The sequence below is a fragment of the Opisthorchis viverrini genome (genome assembly GCF_000715545.1).
Source record: "Opisthorchis viverrini unplaced genomic scaffold opera_v5_43, whole genome shotgun sequence".
Classification (NCBI taxonomy): Eukaryota; Metazoa; Platyhelminthes; class Trematoda; order Opisthorchiida; family Opisthorchiidae; genus Opisthorchis; species Opisthorchis viverrini.
Window position 1 is genome coordinate 1,904,620 of NW_008751699.1, and position 16,445 is coordinate 1,921,064.

Here is a 16,445-nt window from a genome sequence, read left to right on the forward strand (position 1 = left end):
TGATGTTCTCAGGCAACTGAATGTGCTGCACCAGGCCGCCTCATGTTTCAGTCGCTACGATGTTCGAGATGTCGCGATACATGAATATCTGCAATGTACTACTCATAAGGTTGATGGGTTCCGGGTGAGTCTCTCGAAAAACCAAATTAGTTTGCAAATGAGTGTATATTCGCCGATCCCTTAGGTAGTTTTGATAGAGGGAGATAATGTATCCAGTTTTTATTGCATCACATTGATGGGATATACTCATGCATCCCTCTGAAAACCCAGTAAATTTCAATTTTTAGTGAATTTTCGGATGGTTTGCGATGTCACTTAAAGAGCAAACAAGTAAATGCTGAAAACCAGTGAAAAAGCAGTGGAGATTTTTTGGCACCACGATTATGTCATCCGCATTTTTTCGTTATTTGGTGCTAAGTTGTGGATTACATGCAAACCCCTTGGCCACAAGGGATAAATAATGCAGGACAGGAATGTGTCTACTCACTCTAACCGTGCCTCACAGCGAATGAAAATCAATTGACTAATCGTTGTCCATGTCGGTGTCAGAACACAGGTGTCGATGCCACGTTGACTTGCGACACACCCATATCGATCGTAGGACGTTACCTTGGGTCGTCATTCCATTACAACCTTGATGCGACCACAAAATCACACATGAAGAAGTTCTTGGTGTCTTGTGTTTGGTATGCTTAAAGCCCGACGGCGTGCTGGTGGCTAATCCCTGGACATGCTACACGCCTATCATTCCGGTTTCAAGTATTGTTACCACTGCGCTTCGGAGTTGTCCAACTTCAATCCGTTAGTGCTTGATGGAAGATTTTTATGGGTATATGGGGTCACTGTCTACACAGTGGTAATCTAAGGAATGGTCTTCTTGTTTCGGGTGTCACACTCTACTGTCTCTCTCAGTCGCTGGTGTCGGTGCGAATGGACGCTACTGGTCTTCTAATGCTGATGACTACTGGTGATCAGTGGTACAGCGGAACTCTCACAACAATCCCTGAAGGTACCAGTCGAAAACGGTTGCTCCAGAGGACTGAACGCCGGCTGTTGTACCTGATTAAAATGTGTATCAACGTGATATTAGCGTTCACTCAAGAAGTAAGAGAGTGACTGGTGACAACCTGACTGGTGTCACCAGAGACATGAGAACTCGCTTCATTTTATTCATAAATACTTGATGGGAATGACCAAAATCGGTTGCTCTGGTGTGGGGTTTGTTGTGAAAGGTCACGTTGTCGAGGGAGCCTACCATATTTGACGGATTTAGATTCAGCATTCTGTGGCACAACATAACCANGAGGATCGGAAGACCGCTTGTGCAGGTCACGAAGCACAATGTTGTTCATTCCAACACCTTGGTGAATAGAAAACAAAAAACTGGCGTGACGAGAAACGGAGAAAAGCCCAAGCTTGTAGACCTATTAGTGTAGATTATTCCATCGCTAAAATAGTACAAGGTATGCAGTTATATTTGGTTTTGCACAACACTGTTCGTTGCCTTGCTGCGATGTGACCCTAAACGGAAAAGTTCATTCAGGCAGTACGAAAATAAAGCGTACCGTAAACTCTGTTGGAGTGATCGGTTGAATCAGTCATTTTGTATGCCCCAGAAACCATAGCTTACAAATATATGGTCGGCACTACCAGGTCGTGACAGAGTTTGAGCGCATATATCGGACAAAGTATACCACCACCTTTTAGTGACTCTTACACTCGTACGTTTATCCGACAGAGGTTGACAAACCTTATGCGTTGCAAATATTTTAGTTGATTATATTGGAGAATCAGGCCAAGGAGAGATTTGCTATCCTAGTTCGGAGCGGTTCAGACCAACTTTTTCGAAACAGGAGCTGTATATGCAGGTTTTAGTCTTTCAACTTCACTCCTGAACCTGAAATACAAGGACATTGATTTCGTTTGGCAATTATGCATTAGTGTGCCGCTTCGCCTCTTTGTCCACTGCATCCGTTTCGGATATCCCTTTTCACACTTCCTCTGGACTCTTGCAACAGTTGAGGCATATTTACTCATGTTTGCACGGTTTTCCTTCATCGTTCACAGGTGAACTTGGAATCGCAATCTGGAATATGCACCCACGTACCGGAACTGTTGATCCAACAAAACCACCCATGTTTCAACATTCATTTCCTCAGATTTCCTCTTGCGGCCGGCGGACGGACAACACGAACTACCTAGCCTACATCGTAGGTGAGGAACCATGTAGCATCGCAAAACGCTTCCATTGTTTCGTCTTTGAAGCTGTTAACAAGGAGGAGGCGAAACGTCTTATCCACGGAATCGCCCAAGGCTTTGACCGAACTCATTGGACCTTGTGATCTAGTCTAGGATCGTTAGATCTGTTCTCTTCATTCCATTTTGTGTGTACTTGAGAGTACTCCGACTGTGCTTTTGTATCTGACTTCTCAACTGTGTCGTTTTATTCGTTCATTCGTCCTTGTCTCATTTCTTCGTTTTTAAAGTTTCATGCATTTTGTGACGGATGCTTTCTTTAGGTTTGTACGACATCTTGATGCCACTGTTGTTCTCATGGAGTCAGTATATTGAACAAATTATCTGATGAATGGAACGCTACCAATTTTCGACTGGCGCAAGGCTCTATGGGATAGGTAACGGCCGATTCTCGTCGCAGCTGAGTACAACCGCGTTTTTGTCTCTCGAAATTTCAGGGAACAATGCATCTGATTATGTGGAGATACATCGGATCATATAGAATGATGATTGACAGCGTTGGGTTGTGCTCGTTGGGATCTATTTATTGCGATCATTTTCGGAGATTGTATCCTTGTAAATGATTAAACAATAACCTGCTACCCTAAGCAATGGCTTGTATCGTTCTGGCGTGCGCCCAATCCAATCAAAACATGGAATAATGTCAGTATGTATCATATGGACTTTCATGCTCAATTAGGTATGTCCGGCTGAGGACAATGCGTGTTCACTTATTCACTATCGGGGTACGCCCACAAACCGATTCAATCTACAAGAAGTCTACGAAGTTCTTAGCATTCAATAGGACTCTAGTAGGTTGACAATGCAAGCAGGTACCAGTTGAGCATAGAGAATGTATGATCGGGACTATAACGCAGGAGCTGTATGACCTTGGGGAAAGAAGTCAAGAACGCACCGACTGAGAGGTCATTTATTCTCAAAAGCCGCCAATCTAGCACCATTCGGGGAATAGCATTGACTGATACGTGATACGCAGCTGTCAGTGGTTTCTTTTCAACGATGCCCTGCGCACACTGCCGTCTTTTTCGTCCTTTATCTGTGACTTATCACGTACCCATTTTTCGGCTAAGGTATGACAGAAAAAGATGGAATTGACCAAAAGTACCTTTATGTGCAACTTCAGAAAGTCAGTGAGTAGAGAAGAGAAAATTGGAACATCTCAAAAGATATGATGCAGCGGCTCCAAGATTTGGAGAAGTTTCTGCTACAAGTGATATGTAATATGGGTATATTTGAGCAGCGACACGTGCCGAATCACAGCATTTGGGGGAGCAAAGCACAGCGCGGCCCAAATATTATCGTACAAACGGCTTACTCACGAGTAGTCAAAAACTCGTGAAATCATAGGGCTTCATGAGAAGGCCCCTCCCTACTCGATCGCCATTTTTAAATAAGAGAATCTAAAAAACCGAAATTGCAGACGAAAAAAGGTACTACAGTTTATCACTTCAGTGAGTTATTGATAATAGTACAGAGAACGATCGAGATTGGGACAGGTGCAGCCAATAAGCCGGGACCTCTGCCAACGTCAGCTGTGCGGTTGGTCGCCTTGATCACCTGTGGTAGGGAAATGCGAGAATTATAGGTGAGAAGGATAGACATTTTCAATAGGCAACGTAGGCCGTACGGACATGCAGATGCCTTTGCGCAGTTTGCGAATTTTTTCAGTCCCGAGGATAAGTGGTGGCCAAAACTTATGAATTTCGAAGATGATTTCCATAAAATGTCTATTTTATTTCTAATAAACGACGGTGGTACACGAATGTATCTATTTTGGTCGTGATTAACATCAAAATACCACAAAAGAGCGCTTGTAAATGGCTAGGGTAGCACATATTCTCAGGCATTTGCAGTACAAATTATTCCTTACCTTATGAATAGGCTCTTTTTTCCGTTTTAATCTATCAGAAGCTGTATCTACCGAAATCTGAGGCTGCATTTTTGTCTCACATTCGATTGCAGAACATCTACAAGTCAAGCTTTGCCAAATACACCCAAATGCATACCCATTTGGTTTTCACGGGAAACTTGCCGGAACTTCAGCACAGTTTCTGCTTTGTGATTTTTTCTTCAACTGATTGTGCTGCACGAAGACTGCCTCATGTTTAAGTTGATACGGTGTTCGAGATATCGCAGTATATACTTGTGAAGGAAACTACCCATAAGGTTGTTGAACACTTCGATGGCCCACGACTAAATTGGTATTAATAGGTCTGTTTGTCGAATTTTGCGCACTGTAGGTCCACGCACAACGTAGGGTTACCGTATACTCGGGGACTGCGCCTGCCTGGTGAGCCCCAAGAAGGCCGAAACTGGTTATCAGCTGTCGAACAGCTTTCAGCAACCTTCAATTGAAGTCACGGTTGTGTCCAAACCAATTTAGAGGTCACATGAGTGGTTTATCCGTGATTCGTCCATCCAGCTTTACTCCCCGCATTCCACATGGAGATATAATTCCGTCCCTGACCTTATTGTGCTATAGGTAGTATTGACAATCAAACTCAAAATGCCTATAAAACGGATGGTTAGTTCCCACGTTCACAAAGTAACTGAACTAAAACCGAGAACATATTGAACGCAATCTTAAGTGACTTACGTTGAAAGACTTTGAGGATCATTTCACAGACGAATTGAAATTGGCTCTGCAAGAAAATGTGTTCGTAAAGTACACACCATTGCGATAAACAATACTGAACACATCCGATTATCAACTACAGTGATGAATTAGGGTTTAGTATTACGACCTGCATGAGCAGCCTAGTGATGGGGAATGACTTAGAGTAGTGAGTCTTTTGTCCTGTTTCCCAGTTCCTAATCCAAAACTATGGGTCAATCAATCTGATGACGAGTCATGGCATTACAAACTAAATCACTGGAACTGTTTCATGCCCACTAGTCTCTGCAGTATCTTTAGCCCTTGTGCGCCACACTTCACAGCAATCCACTTTCTGGTTTGGGTCTCCACGGCTAACCCTAAATCTGCTTCACCAAGGTTGAAGTACTCTTGGGTTATGAATACGATGAGTTTAACAGACAATCAGCGCGAATGACTGGGAGTTTTTTCCAGGCCCAAAACCTCCACCATTGCCTCCTGAAAAGTGAATCCCCGAAAATACGGCCACACTGGATCGAGCTCCATCGACGGCCGCTTGGATACTCCTGTCGTAACTTGACCAACCCGCTAAAATCTCAGTACCTGCACGTTCCAGTTCTATTACGACTGTGTACCGGAACGATGCAGTTTTATGTCTTAATAGATGCATTGGGAATCCCCCCATTTTCAGGTTCATTTTTGGTAGGAAGGAAATGGCTTTGTTTCATCACATCGGTAGGCCAGTTCACCCTAATTCAAGATCATTGGTCTTCTCAAGGTTCTATTTCCTGTGTCTTCATCGCAGTTCTCCAACTTTTCACTGAGAGAAACGCTTGTTGATCACTGTTGCTATAATCGTTAATTGCTATTTTCACCTGATGAAAATAGCTGGAACTTACGCAGGTCGCTTTGGACTTATTGTGCATCAGCAAACACATATCGATCCGTCAGTGGACAAACTAATGTTGGAAGACCAGCTTTAGGTCTCTAGAGGATATCAGACATCCAAACATGCGACGATGTAAACATCGTGGCGAGAATTGACCAAACTGTGATTAGCCATTGTACGCAGTATTTCTACGATGTGTGTTTGAACTCCCAAAATCGTTCTGTGTTGGGAAAAGATCAGTGCTGGGCACCGTCTTGTTCTTGACGCAGTTGACTAGGTCAAGATTCAAGGCGAAAGCAGGACTAATCATCTAAGTCATGCTAAACCGGTATTAGGTGTCGGCTAAGAGGTTTTGTTTGTTATAGTTGGTCAAACAGTGTTAAAACCGATGGGGAACCTACAAGGATTTGGGTTCAGCGTAAGGCTTAGTTTTTCCGGTTAAGGTTACTCTTAAACGTCGTTTACACTTTTCGTCTGTCTGTATGGATGAGCTACGATAGTTAAATAAGAGAGAGGGATTTTGTGGACTTTGGTTGGGTTGGGATTTCTACCCCGTTTTGCTAGTGATTATACGTTTATTGGCACAGCTACTGTCAAATACACTCAACTGTCAACATGTGTTATCTAAGACCACTCTCTAACAGTTCTATACCCTCGATTCTATTCACGCTGTAAGGCTTGCTGATTTCCACCGCTAGGCCAGCAGCTGATCTGACTCGAACAAATTTCGATGGGACAATATTGGCGTACACGGTCTTTGGGTGTGCTAATGAGTAGGTTGAGGTGGTCGCTGTGCCTGTTGGTTTCCCGTAGATAGTAATTTTTAATTTTTCGCCAATCAGATGTCTCATACAGTCCAGAAAGTATAGTGTGCCCGAAGTGAAATATATCTTCACGCTAAATTTGATATGAGTATCCAAAGTACTGAGATGGTCATGGAAGTTTTTCACATGATTATTCGTGCTTACAACAAAGTTATCGTCAACACAACGCCAAAAATGCTCTGCAGACGAGGATATCCAGCCAAAGCCATTTGTTCAGATCCCTGCTTATAAATATTAGCTAAAACTTGGGGTATTGGAGACTCCATTGGAAGAATTATTTTCTTGTGAATAAACAGCTGTTCCAAAAACAAACTGCGCTCTGAACTGGTGCTCTCGCCTCTCGTCAAACAGGACTAGGTATTGTGTCTACAAAATCAAGAGTAACGACTGTATTAAGGCCTACATAAGACAGACGGCCAGGGAACTTCACAGCAGAATCGGAGAGCAAAAGAGAAAAATGAACAGGCCGCCGAGAAACGCAGATGAATATCAAGCGTCACTAAAAGACTCGGCATTTGCAGAACATGCACTGGACATGGGACAAAACAGATTTAGAAACTGCTGAGGTTTTGGCACGAGGACTACGGTTCAAGTCAAAGAGACTGATGACCGAGGCGGTAGAAATCGCCAAGCATCTCAGTATGAACAGAATAGAAGGCGTGGAACTGGCAAGCTTGTGGAGAAGGGTTCTGGATCAGTCGACACGTGTTGGCGTGCGGTCATCCGGAGGAGAAGGAGTCATCTGAATTCCACTTGACCTCACACCCCTCCCCCCAACTAAATTGTCGCAGCACTCACAACCCCACAAAGACCAACGAAATCTATCAGCGGTAACCTCGGTGAATCATCACTTGAAGCGCATTGAAGTGGAAGACTAAGGAAACAAACTCGATCACAATTAGTCTGAAACTCCCCCAGTCCATTAACAAAAGGTTTTGACAACCACACTAACCGACAAGAGCCGTTTATTGATACTCAAAACTGATCTAGTGCACAAATATGAAGAAGTTTTACTGATTAGTTTTCCGTCTGCCTTAAAACCTGGGAAGCTTGGTGACCTGTTCACTTGTGTCAAAATCGAAACGTTACCCAGTTAAAAACTACCGATTGTTTACCAAACCCTTCCGGAACGATGACTTCTCAGTAAGTTCCAAACTTTTTCCAGTTGACTGATAACGACGACTTTAACTTCATTGGCAAAGTTGTACGAATTCCCAATGAGGGCTTTTGATTTCCCCTCAAATGGTTTTAGCATATCAGTCAGTCAAAAAGTGTAAACGAGGTTCAAGAGGGACTTTTGCACCAAGCAAACCGGAAAAACTAAACCCTGAGCTGGACTCTTAGAAACGAAATTCCTTAGCCAACAATTAAAACACCGATTAAGCCTGACTTAACTGATTGATTATGCTCTCGCCTTGAATCTCGACCAACCTCATAACCTAGTCACTTGGCCTGATGAAAGGTTGGCCTAAACCGAGACATCACCGATTAAGCCTGACTTAACTGATTGATTATGCTCTCGCCTTGAATCTCGACCAACCTCATAACCTAGTCACTTGGCCTGATGAAAGGTTGGCCTAAAAAAAACCGAGACATCGCCCAGCATTTTCCATGTATATATGAGCTAGGTCCTACCTACCAAAAGCACGTACTACCTGTTTGTCTGCTGCATACATGACCGAGTTCCCTGTTAATTTACTTTCATTTGCCGAAGCAAATATTTCGCACTCCGGTGTGTTAAATCTACTACAGTATCATTGTTGTAAATACCAAGCTGGTTACTAGCCCACTTTAACTAACCATGTATGCATGCCTCGGTTGCGGCTTGTGACGGTGCCACATAGATTTAAGGTCCAAACTGTTGGACTGCGTCTACCTAACTGATGCCCATGCTCAGTAACTCTGGCGTGCTGACCCTGGTGTTCAGGCCGCTTAATGGGAATGCAGGTGGTCACATGTGCGGTCTAACACGAACCAGATTCTCCAACACAGCCTGCGTAAGGGTCCACGGGCATAGTTCAACAAGCACATGTGGAAACGAACGTCCCTGTCAGGACGCGCCCAGACAGGAAAAAGGCACATGTGCAGGGAGTGACACATCCCCAAGGTCACCATCGGTACGACACGTTCGGAAAGTAGGTGAATCGGTGGCTCTCACCAAACACGGCTTAGCAACATACAACCAGCGTTGTGGGCCTGAGCTTGTTCACGACCGGAACATCGCCATTGGCTGTGCGGGATGCACAAGTGGACGACCATATTTGGCCATTTAGTCTTCCTATATATTACACAGACGCTCTGTATGTTTTGTCCTGGCACTACAGCCGTGTCCCCAGTTCTCTGTCTTCTCCCTATCGCGTAGTCTGGTAGGCCCAGTGCAGGCATAACCAATAGACGGCCACCCACGATACAACAGCCCCGAACCAGTGTTTTTCGCAATTTCCAGCTCACCAAAGAAATACCAGTCAAGATTGTCATCAATTAATTGTGCGTAGAAAACAAAAATTAATATGTATGTTTTTATCCGATCATTTGATTTTTTTTGCCTCCAGTCGGTCGTGTCATTGTGAACCGCTCCAACAAACACTGTATGCACATTCGAGAATTAATTATTGACCAAGCCAAGCACAGTGCATAACATTTCTCTGAGGTGGCGGATTAGTTCAAAACCTTCGCCTGTGACGTGAAGTATTTTCACGAATGAATTCTGGCCAACGGCATATGACACTGTCGTGTTTCCACACTGGCAGTAAAACGGCCATATGGACCACGAGAAGATGCCTCCTTTTCGATCCCGAGGCGTGGGAGCCTCATTTCGAGGAAGGATCACCACCAAAGGGGATTCTATCTGATATATTTCAAAATTACGCACCGTGTAAGTACATGCATAGAGGTACATGGCCGACTAGGATGCGCTTGGTGAAACCTGCTATCCTGAGTCAACATAGACTCGAACTGTCATATGGGATAATAGTTTTATGGAGACGCGCTTCTAGACATCAGAACTGTTCGATGTTCGTTTTGCAGTTGAAGTCGCTCATTTTGGAGAACATCATGAATGAACGCTAGCCGGATAACGATGGACGACATTTAAACTATTTCTAAATCCAAGGTCTATCAGAGGTCTAAAAGGCTCTGAGCACCGATTAAGGATCAACTTTTGAATGCGCTGAAGGTGTGGGAAGCCGAGATGCACGAAAAATCATTCTCGATGTGAAGTAACTAAAAAATTGCAAGCTAAATGAATACTGTACCGTTGTTTGAATTAAAAGGCCCCTTTGCGACCGCATTAATTGAACCAGCTCCAGGGGTCGAATTGGATGTCCCCGTTCGATCAAATTCATGGCTGTTTCCATGGTTATGAGGACACCTGTACGTCCTATTCCAGCTGAACAGTGGACTACAACAGGAGCTGGATCTGCACCACGTTTATCGCGCACCCGTTCCACAAACGAGATAAAATCTGTCGGATTGTTCGGAACTCCATGGTCTGGCCACGTAATATATTGAAGCTGCGTGATCCGACGGGACTCTGTCGTTTTAGGGTTTGAATTATTCTGCAATGTACTGGAACGTTGAGCCGTCAGAGAAAGCTGGCTTATAGTAAATTCCCGAAATGCAAAATCTCCGGCAACCTTCAAAATAGGTGAATGGGAGGAGATGATTTTTAACTGCTCAGTCAAGAGTAACTTTTCTTCGAGTATAATCATATTCAAAGTAATTTGTGTTCTAGGGAGCTGAGAGGTAGGCTGAAATGCTTATGAATAAACTCAGTAACATCTAGAGGACCTATGTTCTTTCAGGAGAGATCCAGACAACTTCAAAAGCAGGTTTCGCTGCTTTGGAGTTAAACGGTTTATCGGTTGGACAACTGTGATACAAGGTGATCCCATCATAATTAACTTGGTCCCACGTGGGACGGAGTTCACCATAGTAACACATCCCAGTGATCACCTTAAGGAGTGGTTTCTCCAGACAATGAGGACTGCATGCCTTTCAACATCTCACGGTGGCGTGGGAACAGTTTATCCAGGATCATGTACTAATCCGACAGAAATGCGATCTATGGAGGTTTCTGTCCCATAACGCAACAGTTCATACAGAATGGATGTCACTTGATGAAAAACTCGAAAAGCAGAAACCCCTGTGAAGATTCGACGAGGTACTGGTACACGGCTCGGACGGACAACAACGAAAGACACCGAACAGATGAGGGAATTTATGTGAGACAAAGGTAAAAGTAGGTCAACAGAGTACAGACTGCTGAAGAGATGGAAGACAAACGAAAGTTGTTAACCGAAGTTCATGATGTGTGACACGCTTAATCAAATACACGTTCTGGATTGCTTGTTTGCTTGCTTGTTGAACTTTTAGCGCATACATACATGATCACTTTGGACTGCGTGAAATTCCAGAGCATTCGGGGTTTGTGACGATCAAGATCACCTGAAGATGCGTGATTTTCTCTTGTTTTTACCGCTGATGTGTAAAGTCACAAATCTGTCATGCCTCTTCCTGAAAGGCATTTCAACCAAATAAAAGTGATCCATGAGTCTTCCGGTTGTTCACGAACTTTCACCGATGTGCCACTTCTGCTAGCTAATAAATATTTGCAACTCAACCGACCAGCTGAATTATCTACGCTTTTGGTATACGCAAAGTTAACCTTGGGTCCATTTAATGAGCACGAAACCATAAGAATAAGCCAGGCCCCCAGACTATCAAGGAGATAGAAACAATGCGTGGACAGGATCCTGTACACATGGGACGAATGGAAGTCACGAAAGGAAGCAGAGTACTGCTAATAATCGGGAAGAGGGAAACAGTGCACAAGGTAGTTGTTGGAATTGACCACACTGGACTGGATTAGAAGGAGGTAATTTGGGTCTTGTCCCTTAAATTTGGATGCAACCAGTAGGATGAAGAGGGATGAGAAACCTGGATGATTTCGCCAACTGAGCCAGCCAGCAGTTCTAACATAAACAAATGAGGATCCTGTAATATCAGTTGGGCATAACTGACGAGCACAACCAACCAGCAGATTGGCTACTAGTGGATGGCCAGGTCGTTTATCCCAGCACACAATACCCGGTAATTGCCAAATCGGTAACTTAAGCGTAATGACCCACACTCATTGACACAGTTAAGTGGAACTAGTTGTACAAGTTTGCCACAAATTAGCTTCATAACTGAAAACTTGTTACGCTGGTTAATTCGAGCATAGTTATATATTGTGTAGACAAACTCTGTGTGAAGGAATTCGGTACCAGACAAGAGAGGACAAAAACGTTTTCGTTCGTTATCCTCAGCAAATTTACAAGTAGCTTCCAGATGACAAAACCGCAACCTACCTCTTCTTGTACAGTCTGTATCTGAAGTTCTGTTGAGGTGGGATGTCCCGCGGACGATCGTGAGGAAATCGGGTTGGGATTGGAGGTAGGAAACCTGAGAGTTTGACCCAAATCCGGCCAATATTGATGGCACTTCACCTGGAGCGGACAATAATACGTAAAAACGACCTGATAAATCGATAGACTCAACAGTTCTATATAATGTGCGTTTCACACGAAATTTTTAATCTCAATGGGCTGAAAATTTCAATTTTTTACCAAAGCATAGAAGTAGAGGAGACGGATGACTGGAACAACTTGAATTCATATTCAAGCATATATGGTGCAGAGGAAAATTTGGAATCCCTACAGAAATTTCGAGAGTTCGAGAGCTCGCGCTCCATCGAAGGACGCTGCCTGTTCGTTTGCATCATGTGCCTGGACCCCCTTTTAGAAGGAACAAACGATTGTGCGCTTTGGTTCAAGGGAAATAAAGCTATATTCTCAGTCAAGTAGGAGAATCATCAATGAAACAACTTTGATTGCACGCTACGCATTTCCTAGAAGTGCACCTGAACTTTTTCACTCTTTGTTCGTTCGTTCAGGCTGCTTATTTCGACCCTGTGGTGTACCTGAATAGTGGGATTCCTGCGTCCCCAAAGTTGGAGAACAACCTCTAACCCATCACTACTTGCAAAGTTGCTTCAAACGCCTTGGCAACTCAAATAGGTTTCATTTTTCTCCAGGATCACCAGATAGGCGTGAACCTCTGATACGTGTAGCGGGTATTCAACCAACACTCAACTGACCATTCTATCTGAGCCCCACAGCCTATTTAAAGAAAAAATATGGGTTCTTCTGTGCAGCAGACAAGCGAATTGTAAATCTAAAAAGAAAATATTACTGTCCATTGGAGTACGCCAAGTTCTGGATCACTTTCAGCAATCAAGGAAGAGGCTCAGAGACTAATATTGACAATGTTATCAATGCCGTTGATGAGAGACAAAGTGTGTTTTCATGGCAACGTGGACAACAAACCAGGCAACAAAGAGTGATAGGAATGACTCACTCTCCCCTTTTCGCTGACTGCCGTGAGCATGACCACAACGCTCACATGTTGCTCCCAACACATTTGCCAAAAGTCACCATAGGTGCTCGGTAGTGGACCTTGGGCAGCAATGTAGTTTAGCGAAAAGCCAGCTTTAGGAAAGTCCATCTAGGGGAAACAAAAAACGGAGTAATTGGAAAAAACTTACCATATAACAAATTAAGGATGGTATATGCACACAATCTGCTTATGTTTAGCCCCGCACATCTTGACAAGCACCGCAGAAATTCGATGGGAGTGAAACAAATGACCGGAGCGCTCCCATCCCAACCAGTAGAGAACCCAGTAGTGAACAAAAGCAAACACGTCCAAATACTCGCAAAGATGCTTGTTTCTGATTTCACAAAATATAGATTATTACTAGAGTGGTATGCTCTGATTCGTAAAGTAGTAAAAAATCTTATTGATGTAATACGAGGTGTGAAGCACCAGCAAATCGAGGACAAATTTTAGAAACAGAATTCAAGACCATAGATTGTTGAAACTCCTGCTTGAGTGCAGTCTATGATGCATATGTAACGGGATTAAACTTCGATCCACTCAAAGTGAAGTGGAAATTCTGTTTAAGTTTGTGAAAGTTCCCACTTCACTTACTCCTCTTATGGAAAGAATATCGAGCTGACTGCCGCTTTAAACTATTTTGACCATTTCGTCCGCCTTTGGAATGAAAACGTGTACAAGATCACACGACTTCGATGTGGGCACGTGTTGGTTGAGTCGAAATAAAGGTAGACGAGGTCAGGGACTTGTCAAGTTTGTACCGTGAAGGTTAACCCACTTACCTGGTCAAGGGAAAACGATGAACATTTAAAATAGCTATCTTATACACTGACAAAAACAGTCTATCTCCAGCCACAAATTCAGGCCGAAAAAGTCGAGGATTTGATTATTCGGCATACACAGACAGTCGAAGTTGAGGGATTTACTTTGCCTAACTAAAATTAGTGGAATATGCTCAGTTAGCGAGATAGAAAGCATCAGTCTATCCCGATTATGTTAGTTAGTTCCTTCCTTGAACCGAGAGAGAAGTGCAGTATGTTGGAAGCAGATAGCAAGGATTGTAGTCTGGCAATAAAGTGGCAATGAAGTGGATGGCTTGCTGTTCGAAATAAAAAAAAGTTCAGGAAAGCAATAGTTACCATCTAGTTAATGTAAAAGTAGCCCACGGCTATCTATACAAGGATATCGCAAGCATCCGAAAGCGAATAAGTGAACTCACGATTACGTAGCTGGCATTAATGTAGTCTCCAGTGCCTTGTTTTAAGATAACGCGCGTCTGGTCATCTGCAAAGCGACAAAGCATTTCGACAAAATGTTAGGTCTTCGCTGAACTGAAAGCACTTTAAGTGATGAACGAAATTCTTTTATCCGGTTCATTACCCATGCTAAAAGACAGTAGTAATAATGAATAATAAATCGATCAGTATGATGTGCGGTTAGACTTCAGAACAGGGACAAGAGTTCTCACTACACTCAAAGCAGGAGTTTAAGCAAATGGTTGTTTATACAGTGAGTGTGTATGCCGGATGTCACCTGGGAACTAGCTCCTAGGAAGAAGCATTAAGGACACGTTTTTTTATTCGTAGAAGGCTATCGAACTTTTCTCGTCTACTACAGACTAGCGGTACTAGGAACCCGGTCGAAGTTAACCTTATAGAGTAACGACTTTTAGGAAAGAGTGAGGCCATCCAGGAGAGGATGTATCATTGGGTACCACGTTCATCTTGCCACTAACGTGCTTGATGTCCATATATATTTCTATGAAGACCGATACCGTTTTCGGTGACAGAGTAAAACACTTGTTTGCTAAAGCCGGAAGTCTGTGGTTCAAGTCCAACCTAAGCCGGATTCTTTCCGTCCATACTGTCTTGGTTCAAATCATTCTAGAGTTTCGTCAGATACGCACTGCTGATTTCCAGAGAGGCCAAAGTAGTCCTTCGCACACTGCCCCGTGGCCTTATAGCATAGAGTGGTTCCATTCACAGAACGAAATACCGCTTTGTGTTGGGTATGTTTAGCCTTCACATTTTTCGGCTTCAAATGTAGTAATCTGTGAGAGGCACTAATGTAGTCGTAAGCACGAAGGAATAAGACTGGCCAACAAACGGACGAATGCATATTCTCACTGAGAACATTGACCATTTTATACGCAAGCCGTCGTAACGACCAGTAGAAGTCGAGTCTTTAACCTGATTCAGAAAGCAAGACGTGTATGCACGTATCGATTCCTCCTGAGTGTGCGTTGAATTAATAACTCAGTTGCAGTAACAACTTTTTAAAAGTTTATTATCGATTGTTAAGTTAACTATGTTCATATCAGCTAGACAACGTACGCAGGAAATGTAGTTCGCGAAACACTTTTTTTCTCCCATTACAAGCTGTATCGTAACGGAATTGAAAGAGCGTTGGAGAAACTATGAATTGAAAAGTTCCTAGTATTTGTGTGTGGTAACTCCTGTCTTATATATATATACATATATATATATATATGTATATATATATAAGACAGGAGTTACCACACACAAATACTAGGAACTTTTCAATTCATAGTTTCTCCAACGCTCTTTCAATTCCGTTACGATACAGCTTGTAATGGGAGAAAAAAAGTGTTTCGCGAACTACATTTCCTGCGTACGTTGTCTAGCTGATATGAACATAGTTAACTTAACAATCGATAATAAACTTTTAAAAAGTTGTTACTGCAACTGAGTTATTAATTCAACGCACACTCAGGAGGAATCGATACGTGCATACACGTCTTGCTTTCTGAATCAGGTTAAAGACTCGACTTCTACTGGTCGTTACGACGGCTTGCGTATAAAATGGTCAATGTTCTCAGTGAGAATATGCATTCGTCCGTTTGTTGGCCAGTCTTATTCCTTCGTGCTTACGACTACATTAGTGCCTCTCACAGATTACTACATTTGAAGCCGAAAAATGTGAAGGCTAAACATACCCAACACAAAGCGGTATTTCGTTCTGTGAATGGAACCACTCTATGCTATAAGGCCACGGGGCAGTGTGCGAAGGACTACTTTGGCCTCTCTGGAAATCAGCAGTGCGTATCTGACGAAACTCTAGAATGATTTGAACCAAGACAGTATGGACGGAAAGAATCCGGCTTAGGTTGGACTTGAACCACAGACTTCCGGCTTTAGCAAACAAGTGTTTTACTCTGTCACCGAAAACGGTATCGGTCTTCATAGAAATATATATGGACATCAAGCACGTTAGTGGCAAGATGAACGTGGTACCCAATGATACATCCTCTCCTGGATGGCCTCACTCTTTCCTAAAAGTCGTTACTCTATAAGGTTAACTTCGACCGGGTTCCTAGTACCGCTAGTCTGTAGTAGACGAGAAAAGTTCGATAGCCTTCTACGAATAAAAAAACGTGTCCTTAATGCTTCTTCCTAGGAGCTAGTTCCCAGGTGACATCCGGCAT

The 16,445-nt window shown here is 43.2% G+C and overlaps 2 protein-coding genes across 2 annotated transcripts in view; one reads left to right on the forward strand and one right to left on the reverse strand.

Moving 5' to 3' along the window:
* The window catches only part of T265_03172 (hypothetical protein), a gene marked incomplete at both ends in the record, with an annotated part of 16,301 nt that extends 13,718 nt beyond the window's left edge, over positions 1-2,583 (forward strand). The window contains one exon of the mRNA XM_009167585.1: positions 2,068-2,583. Coding sequence (XP_009165849.1) covers positions 2,068-2,342 — 275 coding nt within the window. The remainder of the gene's footprint in view (positions 1-2,067) is intronic.
* Positions 2,584-3,351: 768 nt separating this feature from the next.
* Positions 3,352-16,445, reverse strand: part of T265_03173 (hypothetical protein) — a gene marked incomplete at both ends in the record, with an annotated part of 81,812 nt that continues 68,718 nt past the window's right edge. The window contains 4 exons of the mRNA XM_009167586.1: positions 3,352-3,813; positions 9,817-10,197; positions 11,914-12,051; positions 12,962-13,108. Of these exons, the coding sequence (XP_009165850.1) occupies positions 3,700-3,813; positions 9,817-10,197; positions 11,914-12,051; positions 12,962-13,108 (780 nt within the window). The remainder of the gene's footprint in view (positions 3,814-9,816; positions 10,198-11,913; positions 12,052-12,961; positions 13,109-16,445) is intronic.